This window comes from Chiloscyllium punctatum, chromosome 5 (genome assembly GCF_047496795.1).
Source record: "Chiloscyllium punctatum isolate Juve2018m chromosome 5, sChiPun1.3, whole genome shotgun sequence".
Lineage (NCBI taxonomy): Eukaryota > Metazoa > Chordata > Chondrichthyes > Orectolobiformes > Hemiscylliidae > Chiloscyllium > Chiloscyllium punctatum.
The window spans coordinates 24,712,519-24,724,774 of NC_092743.1; the positions used below are offsets into that span (position 1 = coordinate 24,712,519).

A 12,256-nucleotide genomic window follows, 5' to 3' on the forward strand; every position below is an offset into this window, starting at 1 on the left:
CTCCCCCACATCACTACATAGACTACAGTACCAGAAGCAATTACCTCCCCTCCATTGCAGGCACTGTGCTTTTGTCAGAAATTCAAAAGAAATTGTGTGGGAACTGCTACAACATGGGCGGAAGCATTAAAAGCAGCATTGTCAATTCAGCTCTGTGCTCCTCCCAAAATTTGTCTCCTGAAATAAAATATCTTTTTGGCTAATTTGTGATCAGAAAAATAATTATCTGACAGTTCCACACTGCCTTTGTTGATGTAATAGTAAAGGATATTATTATAAATGAAAATTATCTTTCACATACCTGAAATAAACAACTGCAAACATTTAAAACTAAATTAAAATCGCAAACCATCGGGCGACACGGTGGCACAGTGGTTAGCACTGCTGCGTCACAGCGTCAGAGACCCAGATTCAATTCCCGCCTCAGGCGACTGTCTGTGTGGAGTTTGCACATTCTCTCCGTGTCTGCGTGGGTTTCCTCCAGGTGCTCCAGTTTCCTCCCACAGTCCAAAGATGTGCAGGTTAGGTGAATTGGCCATGCTAAATTACCCATAGTGTTAGGTGAAGGGGTAAATGTAGGGGAATGGGTCTGGGTGGGTTGCTCTTCGGAGGGTCAGTGTGGACTTGTTGGGCCGAAGGGCCTGTTTCCACATTGTAAGTCTAATCTAATCTAAAATCATTTTTTGAGCACAAACCGGAATAATAGTGTTTGCAATATAGCCTTTTAGGGATTGATGAATCCATCAATTACTATTTCAATATGTTTGAACCAATCTTTATCTCACATTTTGTGTTGGAACCCCACTAACAACAGCAAAAATAATTTGCAAACAGAATGGGAGACAAATTATTTTTAAGTAATCTTCCTATTTTAAGTAATACAGAACATACATTTGTTAAGCACGCATTTCTAGTTAGCTGATAACTAGAAATGGAAATAAATACAGTTAGGACAATTGATGGAAAGGTATCTGATTCAAATAACCATAGATCAGGTACAGGTACATATAAAGGATTTTTAGGTTGCCACATCTTTCTGGACTCTTTGCAAAAGCAACTCAGCTGGTCCCACTTCTCACACTTGCCCCTGATCTTGCATTTTATTTTCTCTTCAGGTAATTATCAAAGTCATTTTGAAAGTTGTGAATGAACGTACCTTCGTGACATTCTCAGGAAGGTGCATTCTCGCTCTTGATTGTTTGCTGCATATAAAATGTTTCCTGTCACAGCTCAACGTTCTGGAACTCCTTCCCTAACAGCATTGTGGTTCTACATACACCAACTGAACTGCAACAGTTCAAGGAGGCATCTAACCACCACCTTCTCAAGAGTAACTAGTGAAAGCAATAATTGTTGGCCCAGTCAGCGAGAACCACATTCTATGACTGAATAAAAAAAAATCTCTCGACTCTTTCACCATGCACCTTGAATTAGTGTCCTCTGATTCTTGACTCTTTAAATGGACATCCCAACTCTATCCAGATTTCTTGTGATTTTGAATAAATTGATCAAGTCTGCTCTTAATCTTCATTTTTTAAGGGAGCACTGCTGGTTTCTTTAATCTATCTACTTAATGGAAGTCCCTGATCCTTGGCAACATTTGCTTAAGTCTATTCTGCAACCTGGATAATGTCTTTATATCATTTTTAAAGTACTACGGAGCTGGATATAATATGTCAATTGTTTCTGCACCAGTATTTTCACAAGAATTACCATTACCTCCTTGGCTTGATACTGTATGTCCCCAATTAAATAAAGCCCAAGATTGCAGAAAATCTTATTCACCACATTCTCAACTTGTCCTGCCACCTTTGAGCACATCTTGTACAAAGTCCCTCCGTTGGAATTGTCATAATTTTTAACCTATCTGCTCATAATTGTTCTGGCATGCCTCTGGGACTTGAACAGATGGGACTTGAACTCAGATTCTGTAGCTCAGATTTAGGGACACTACCACTGCACTACAAGACCGTAACTTGTGCTATCCCACTAGCCACAACTGTTAACCTCATTTTATGTTTATCCTCATTCTTTCTACCAAAACATATTATTACACATTTTCCAACATTAAATTTAGCTTTGCCTATGTTTGCCCATTCCATCAGCCCATCTGCGCCCTTTCAAATTCTATCACTGTCCTCACCATTGCTAACTACAATTTCAAGTTTAGAGCCAGCCTACATTTTTGTAATTGTGCTCTGTACATCCCAGACTAAATCATCAACATTAATCATAAAAGACAATGGTTGCCCTCTAGGACGACACAATTTATATCCTCAACTAATACAAAACATACCTGTTCATAATTGGTTTCTTTCACACAGCTAGGTTTGTATCAAGCATGGTACTGTTCCTTTTATATCACAGGCTTGAAGTTTGCTGGCAAATCTGTTGTGCGGCATAATGTTAAATGCCATTTGGACGTCACATATACCGTAGTAATTGAAATGAGGCCAACCAGCTGAACCTCGGAGCATATGAGTTCCTTGATTGGGAACGTTAATCTGACTGAACCAGGGAGCCCAGGCTGACAGATAAGAACAGAAGTATCAGACATCCTGTTCACTCTAAGAGCTGGCTCTGAGGGAGCTGGATCAGTGTCAAAGACTCTCCCATGGAGGTAAACATTATATCCCATTACTAAATGTGAAAGTTTTAATCTAAGATCGTTTACTGTATCACATCTCCATGAGACTGGACTCCTTTGGCTATAAATTCTGTGAGCATGATCTGAACCTCTGCAAGCACCTGATGAAGGAGCGGTCCTCCTAAACCTGTTGGACTATAAAATGGTGTTGTGAGATTTTTAGCATGGAGGTAAAGGGTGACTTGGTGACAGGATACCGGCCTCTGTCAGTTATTTCATACACCACATCACGTGAATTAATCCTTTGTACTATCTCATCAGCTCAAGCAATGTAATTAAACACAAAATGGCTTTGAATGATCAGTGTTGGCTTTCCTTAATTAATCCATGTTTATCCAATAGACTGCTAATTTTGGCATAAATAAGCATTTCCAAAATGCTTCCCATTAAGATCGGAGTTCCTTGAAAGTGGAGTTGCAGCTGATAGGATAGTGAACAAGGCGTTTGATATTGTTTCCTTTATTGGTCAGTGTATTGAGTATAGGATTTGGGACGTTATGTTGTGGCTGTACAGGACATTGGTAAGGCCACTTTTGAAATACTGTGTTCAATTCTTGTCTCCCTCCTATCGGAATGATATTGTGAAATTTGAAAATGTTCAGAAAAGATTTACAAGGACATTGCCACATTTGGAGGGTTTGAGCGATAGCGAGACGCTGAACAAGCTGGTGCTATTTTCCCTGGAGCGTCGGAGGCTGAGGGGTGACATCATAGGGCGTGGATATGATAAATGGACAAGGTCTTTTCCCTGAGGTGGGGGAATTAGAGGGCATAGGTTTAGGGTAACAGTGGAAAGATATAAAAGAGACCTAAGGGGCAACCTTTTCACGCAGAGAGTGGTGTGTGTATGGAATGAGCTGCCACAGGAAATGATGGAGACTGGTACAATTACAACATTTAAAAGGCATCTAGATGGGTATACGAATAGGAAGGGTTTGGAGGGATATGGGCCAAGTGCTGGTAAATGGAACTAGATTGGGTTGGGATATCTGGCCAGTATGGATGAGTTGGACAGAGGGTCTGTTTCCAGGCCATATATCTCTACGACTCTCTGACTCTAAGTGACATGTCGGTGGTTATTTCAAAAAGCCATGTAAACTTAAAAAATTCTAATCTTAGCGAGTTTTGAAGAGATTTGTAGCTCATGGCATCATGGTAGCCCACTAAACAGCAGCTAATGAACTTGAAAGACGTATACAGATAACAAGCAAAACTAATGTCATCTACAAAACTTTTGCAAGAACTGTAGCAAACACTACATTGGACAATCAGGCAGAAACCTAGCCACCAGGATACATGAACATCAACTCGCCACAAAAAGACATGACCCACTCTCACTAGCACCCTTACATAAGGACAGACACCGCTTCAACTATCACACCCGTCCTAGGAAAAGCCAAACAGAGACAGGCACAAGAACTCTGAGAAGCATGGGATTCCAAATGGAACTCTATCAACAAACACACTGACTTGGATCCCATTTACCACCCCCTGAGAAAAAGAACAGGAAATGACATCACCAACCTAAGGAAACCCAAATGTATAAATAGAAAGTGTGCTCCACCATCAGTGTTTCATCTGGAGGCTCACTGAAGATGTTACCTCATCTGGTGACAAAAAATCTCAAAATGAACCTTCCAGCTCAGCGAGTAAACCTACATCCAGAAACTCTAATCTTATAGGGTGCCATCTATGTATTTAGAGTGGATTGGAAGATTATCGGTTGGACCTCAACAATTTACTCCATTACTTGCCTCCAAATCTTTGACTGCAGCTCATCTGGTCCTGGAGACTTATTAACATTAAGGATAGTCAGTCAGTCATTCTAATATTAGCCCTTATTCAATAATTAGCTTATCAAGTATTTCAATGACCTCCTCCTTCAGGACGACATCAGTAGTATCTTCTTAGTGTTTCTTTTAGGCTGAGAAATCTACTTGAAGGACCAATGCCAATGGGACAAGAGCACCAGAAGGCTGAAAATAAAATAAAATGTGAGAAAAAGTGAGAAGTGATTCATTTAATGCATAGCTTGCACGATATCGGGGGAGGGGGCAAGAGAGAGAGAGAGAGACAGACAGACAGAGAGAGTGAGCGAGCGAGAGTGAGAACAAGAGAGAGAGATAGACACATCAAATGGTGAGTTTAACCCAAGGGTCATCACCCATATTAGGTGAGGGAAGAGATTGAGAAAGTGAGACTCTTTTCAGCTGGTGTCAGAATTGAACCCACACCGTTGGCATAAGCCTGCATTGTAAAACAGCTGTTCTTAAATTAAACTCACACCTGAAATCTCTCTCTCATGAGGAGTAGTCCCCTTAGCCTATAATGACTTTATTATGTGTTGATTATCCACTATTGTGCCATCCTAATTCGTTAGTGAGGTACGAAGGGGCTGTCAATTAATTCGCAAGGCCTTCACCTATCATTTTCCTATTTTCCTGATCAATCCCATCATTACACTACAAGAACATAACCATCTCAAATTCAAATAATAGTTATGAGCAAAAGGTAAACTCACCGTTGGTGTTAATGCGGAAGATGTTTGCTGTAAGTTCCTGGAACACCTCTTGAATTTCATTGGGGTCAATCTGAGATGCTATTTGGATGGAACAGAAATAAAATTTACCACATGATTAGCACAATAACCTCACTTAAAATATTCAAACTAAATTCTTTTGACTTTCCGAAAACGAAAAAGCCGCATTTCTTTTAACTAGGTTGTTTCCAACAAAATAGCAGAGACACTTAAAATTGGATACAAGGGCATTAAATAACTGCATAATAACATCAAGGAGTCTGTTGTAATTGTAATTAAAACCATTAATAAAACTTCATATGTGGCTGTAACTTAGCAAATACCTTCTTTTAAATCATGCATTTGTTTTTCTTAAACAATATTTATGATTGGCCTCTACCATCAGGGGTTTAACATTACTATGATCATTAGAAATGCAGACAGAACTGGGATGTTTGCACTTGGGAATCAAAAGCTAATGCGGCGCCACACTGAGTGACTGCTAAAGCTGCTGGAATTATTAATGCTGGAGGTTTGTGATATTTTGGATCTGAAAGTCCGATGGCATTGTGTTGCTGGCAACAGGAAGGACAGTGAATATTTCAGGTGGTGTGAACATTGAACTTACCTTAAATTGTGTAATCAACCAACATGATTGTGAGCCAACACTCTGAGGGTGTAGGGTGTCAAAACCTTCTGCAGGCATCAGAATATGGCCCCAGATGGAAATATTATGCATCATTTGAAGAACTGGCATAGCTTGTGCAAAGTCCAATGTCATCCCCAGTGATAAAATTTTGAAATAATGTCAAACAATACCACTTCCTGAAATAAGCAGATGAACAGTCCCATAATGGTAATACAAGAACTGAAAATGTGTTGCTGGAAAAGTGCAGCAGGTCAGGCAGCATCCAAGGAGCAGGAGAATCGACGTTTTGGGCATGAGCCCTTCTTCAGGAATGAGGAAAGTGTGCCAAGCAGGCTAAGATAAAGGTAGGGAGGAGGGGCGTTGGAAATGCGATAGGTGGAAGGAGGTTAAGGTGAGGGTGATAGGCCGGAGTGGGAGTGAGGTCAGAGAGGTCAGGAAGAAGATTGCAGGTTAGAAAGGTGGTGCTGAGTTCGAGGGTTGGGACTGAGACAAGGTGGACGGAAGGGAAATGAGGAAACTGGAGAAATCTGAGTTCATCCCATGTGGTTGGAGAGTTCCTAGGCGGAAGATGAGGTGCTCTTCCTCCAGCCGTCGTGTTGCTATGGTCTGGCAATGGAGGAGTCCAAGGACCTGCATGTCCTTGTTGGAGTGGGAGGGGAGTTGAAGTGTTGAGCCACAGGGTGGTTGGGTTGGTTGGTCTGGGTGTCCCAGAGGTGTTTTCTGCTGGAGGAAGAGCACCTCATCTTCTGCCTAGGAACCCTCCAACCACAAGGGATGAACTCAGATTTCTCCAGTTTCCTCATTTCCCCTCCCGCCACTTGTCTCAGTCCCAACTCTCAAACTCAGCACCACCTTCCTAACCTGCAATCTTCTTCCTGACCTCTCTGTCCAACTCCCACCACCCCCCACTTCGGCCTATCACCCTCACCTTAACCTCCTTCTACCTATCGCATTTCCAAAGCCCCTCCCCCAAGTCCCTCCTTCCTACCTTTTATCTTAGCCTGCTTGGCACATTTCCCTCATTCCTGAAGAAGGGCTCATGCCTGAAACATCGATTCTCCTGCTCCTTGGATGCTGCCTGACCTGCTGCGCTTTTCCAGCAACACATTTTCAGCTCTGATCTCCAGCATCTGCAGTCCTCACTTTCTCCTGGAAGCCTATGATAACTCTCTGGGGAGATTGCATGGCAGCTACTGGAATGTAAAAATTCAATTAACAAGAAGATATGAAATTGAAGATTAGTTTCATGGTCACCTTTACCAATACTAGAATTGACACTGATTTCTTTTTGGAGAGGAAATCTGCCATTCTTCCCCAGTCTGGCCTTAAAGTGGCTCCAAATCCCCAGCAATAGCCATTCAATGCTCACATCCCATCAAAAAATGAAGCTCGATAAAGTGATGACACCAATAAGACTGTTCAGAGTATTCTCAATTAAATAGGGAGACTCACAGACCAGCCAATGAATGGAGATTATTTGAAGCAAATATATGCAAGATGCACTGTCATAACTTGCCTCATGTCCTTCAACAAAACATTTCAAAACCCTACTCTCCATCACCTGGAACCATCACCAGCCACAACCTCCTCTCCAAGTCACACACCATCCTGACTTTGGAAACCTATCACTTTTGACAGATTAAGATGGTTGAACTTCTGACAGCAACATGCTCTGTGGGTGTAACTATACAATAAGACAGCTCACCATTATGAACTTGTCATTCAACACAGCAAAACTCACATCACAGATGTAGCCATCTTGGATTTCCGGGTTCTCGTGTTCTTTCACTCTATTGTCTGTCTCTGTCTCAACAGGTTTCAACTCTTTTACTCATCATAATGAATTTTAAATTAACTTTGTTGCAAAACAATGTTTCTTGCACTGTAAACATATTGCTCTAAAATTAAAAAGAAATGTCCTGCATTACACCAGAGTCACAGCCACAATCTGCTCCTACCAAACTTTCTTGCTGACTCTTTCTCTATTGGTAACCTCTGTCACAGCCTGATCATATGGTCAGTTATAGGAAATTCCTGGACAACCAAAGAAGCCTAATTCTGAAAGAGACAATTCGCCTAATAAAACAAGATCCCCCCTCCCCACATACAAGGGCGTACTAACATGAGGATAAGTGCCAAGACATATTTCTGCAATGAGGGCCTGGCAAGGAGCACTTCCAGCTAAGGAGAATCCAACCATCTCCCCTTGAGGTTCAATGCATTGCCATTATTGTATCCTCCACCATCCACGTCTTACCACAGCTACAAGGAGCCAAAGACTGGAAAATCTGTGATGAGTAATATAACTCCTCACTCCTCAAAACCTTTAAGGCACAAGCAATGAATACAATGGAATACTTTTAGCTCTTTCCTGCCTAAATATTGTTCGACAAAGTCAAGGTTTTTCTCACAATCCAGCATAGAGCAGCAAGCCTGACTCGAACCACATCTCCCAATTTAAACATTTACTGTTTTTACAGCAACTTACTCAGCATCATTCAACACCATGTTGCAAGTATGCAACTTCCACATTCCAAAAGAAGGGTGTCAAAGGCTGAGCATTACAGCCACACACAGGTTGCTCTCTGCCCATACATCACCCTAAATTAAAACTATGCCATTATTCCTTTACTGTTGGTGGACCAAAACCATGGAATTCCCTTCTGAACAACACTGTAGATTATTCCACATGAACTGCAGCATTTGAAGACAGCAGTTCACCGTAACCTCCTCATATGTAAATGCTGACCTTGCCAAAATTGCACACATCCCATGAACAAAAAAAAAGGAAATTTAGCAGTCACCTTTTTTAGTCCAAGTGCACATGTAACATGGATGGAAATCAACTACTTAAAGGATCTTAGTTGTCACCTGTGGCTAAAATTTCATACAACTAATTGCAACTAATTGCATCCAAGTCTTCTTGATCACACAATGCATCATGAAATCCTCTGCAAAAATCAATCGCCACTCTTAAAACTGGACACACCCTTGACTCTCAAATGTAAACGTACTGCAATTTCAAATAAAACTCTTGTATTTTATTGAAAGCCTTGAAGCGCATCTTAAATTTATTCATAATGAAAAATAGCTGTTAGCTCCTGCTTTGTTAAATGCATTTTTTGATGTGAACTTAAAAGGCATTAAATATGAAGAAGATTCCTTGACTACAGTGGCTGAAAAGAATATTGTTCAAATGTTTTGATATTTCATTCTCATGTTTTAAAATATAATGGTATGGGTTCAGCATTTAACTTGAAGCTCAAATGTGTACATTCTAAATTTTACAATTTCAAGTTCAGTCACATTCTAAAATAGTTGAGGAGATGTTTGAACTTACATTGGCATCAGCAAAATGAGCAAAACCTCTAGAATGTGTGACAATACTATAGTATTAAGAGGTATATGTTGTCCTTTTTTTCACAAATGGTTGATATAGAGGCAACAGGCAGGTTGCTCAAAGTTAATGTAAATAGCTTGTGTGACCTTGGAATTTTTGTTTAAATAGTTGGAACAATAGAAGCATCTTAAATTGTGGGCTCAAGCTCCCATGGAACCAGGATTTTTAGTTATAGCTTTCTGCAGTTGCAGGGATCTTGAGGCCGGATGCGGAAGCTCTTATTCCTCTCTCTGTTACAGGTAAAAGCTGGGGTTCTCTTCCTTCTGCTAGAGTTGCATGTGAAACAATCAATTTTACAGAATTTACCTTTGCAAAAGTGTGCTTATGAGATGTTATTATATTGGAACAGTTAATTAGTAGTATTTAATGTATGTATTATTTTGTTAAGCATTTCGACAGAATTCCAGTTTCCTTTTATTTTTATTTCATTTGTATTTTAACTGGAGAGTAAAAATAAATTATGGTTTGCTTAATAACAAATAGCTTGACTAACTTGTATCTGAAATTCAATGCTTTATAATTACGTCTAAAATAAGAAAAAGTTGGGGTCTAGCTACTTTCTTAATATATTTTGAGGGGATTTAGTCTGGTCCATAACATCTATTCCCAAGTCAAAACCCAGGGCCCTCAAATGCAAACAAAGATGTGAACAACTTGTCTTCACTGAATTATATCTTCCATTATTATATTAAGAAGATTGATATGAATGAGAAATCATTATTCTGGAAGACAGCCAACTATCACTGTTACCATGAAGATATCATGTAAAGATGCTCCAAACTGGAAGACTGCCAAAGTTCTCTATCTTGCTTATCCAAGTGCACATATAGCTTTGAATACTCTAGTCAGAGCACATTGTTGCCTCAGTGGAGCAAAACACAATGAAAACAGACTTGGTTGTTTGTCGAAGGGGAAGCTTTCAAATCAAGCATCACATGCCTGACATCCTTGCTCCAGGAATAGATAGCAGTATATTTGCAGCTGCCCTCATGATTGTACTGTCGTATGTACAGAGACATGTTATATATCACAAAGAAGATGAAATGTCACAGCAGTTATGGAGAACTCAGTGTCTGGCCAAAGTGCCTTACCTGTTGCAAGAGCTGCTCTCAGATGTGAAAAATGTTATCTGTGTAGTGTAGTAGCTCAGAAAGCCAATGAGTACAAAAATAAACTGAATACCATGTCTGACCTGTGTTGTTCATTCATCCTCTTCTTATTTCACTGAACTCATCTGTCACATGTGAAAAGAACTGCAAACATTACACCCTTGTTCCAACAATGGGTCAAAGGAGAAGTCAGCAATTATTGGCCGGTCAGTTGAATCTTGGTAGTGGGAGAGCTTGTAGAAATGATAATTTTGGATCAACTTAACAGGCATTTGGACAAATACGAATAGAGGAAAGCAGCACATATTTATTAAGGACAGATACTGTTTCACCACTTTCACTGAACATTTTCCTGAGATTACAGAGGGGGTATTGAAGATCCATTCAAATGTGAAAATGGAATTTCAAAACATTTGTGTGTGTGTGGAATTCCAGAAGGCAAAACCGGGTTTAGCAGCAAAGTTGGCCGAGCAACAGGCAACATAATTGATGAACTGTTGCTTTCCATATTCAAAGCTGACAAATGTGGTAGATGGCTTTAAATGCGGACTTTTAAAAAGGAAATGGACAGTGGGATTCTGCAGAGATCAGTAATAAGACACTGTTTTTCATGATCCATATAAAAGACAAACCTGGGTGCTCAAGGCATGACTTCAAGATTCATCGCACATGCAAATCTTTGAAATATGGGGACCTTTGAGGGGGGATAGATATAAAATAGTAAAATGGATGGACAAATAGCAGATAGGCTTTAATGCAGATAATTTCAAACTGATGTATGTTTGTAGACATAATGAGCAAAAGGAAAATAAGCCATGCAATGCTATATTGTGATGAGAAGCAAATGGATCTGGATATATGTGCACAAATCATAAAAGATGGGTGGGTGGTTTGAGAAAATAAATAGGAGCAGGAAGTACAAAAGCCAGGAGGCTCTGGATAATTATGACAAAACATCAGTTCAGTCTTAACTGCTATCCAGTTCAGGGCAACACACTTCAGAAGAACACAAAGGCATTGGAGAGGGTACAGACAAGATTCATGACAATGATTCAACTGTCGAGAAGTTTCAGTGCACTTGCCAAATTAGTGAAGTTGGGATTGTCCACCTTGAAGAGAAGGATGAGAGCAGATTTGACAGACATGTTCAACATCATGAGGGATCTAACCAGAAGGTTTCCCAATGGTAGAAAGGTAAAGAACTGGAAAAGTCGAGAGTGTGTTGCTGCAAAAGCACAGCAGGTCAGGCAGCATCTGAGGAGCAGGAGAATCGACATTTCAGGCTTATGCCCGAAACATCGATTCTGCTGTTCCTCAGATATTGCCTGGCCTACTGTGCTTTTCCAGTACCACACTCCTGACTCTGATCTCCAGCATCTGCAGTCCTCACTTTCTCCTAAAGACCTGAAGGACACAGATTTATAGAATCACTGAGTTATGCAGCATGAAAACAGATTCTTCAGTCCAACTTGTCTATGCTTGTCCATGTCCACTCCCTCCGTTCCAACCCCAACCTCACGATCAAACCGGCAGACAAGGGAGGCGCAGTGGTAGTTTGGCGCACCGATCTTTACACCGCTGAAGCTAGATGCCAACTCGCGGACACCTCCTCCTACTGTCCCCTTGACCATGACCCCACCTCCCACCACCAAACCACCATCTCCCAGACCATCCATAACCTCATCACCTCAGGAGATCTCCCATCCACTTCCTCCAACCTCATAGTCCCACAACCCCGCACTGTCTGTTTCTACCTCCTGCCCAAAATCCACAAACCTGACTGCCCTGGCTGACCCATTGTCTCAGCCTGCTGCTGCCCCACGGAACTCAGCTCTGCATACCTCGACACGGTCCTGTCCCCCTTAGTCCAAGAACTCCCTACCTACGTTCGGGACACCACCCACGCCCTCCATCTCCTTCATGATTTTCACTT

General features: G+C 41.0%; 1 protein-coding gene across 2 annotated transcripts in view; it reads right to left on the reverse strand.

Moving 5' to 3' along the window:
- tsnare1 (T-SNARE Domain Containing 1) overlaps positions 1–12,256 on the reverse strand; it is a 908,766-nt gene that overhangs the window by 623,129 nt on the left and 273,381 nt on the right. For both annotated transcript variants that reach the window (XM_072569955.1, XM_072569954.1), the window contains exon 3: positions 5,169–5,246. In XM_072569955.1, the coding sequence (XP_072426056.1) occupies positions 5,169–5,246 (78 nt within the window). The remainder of the gene's footprint in view (positions 1–5,168; positions 5,247–12,256) is intronic.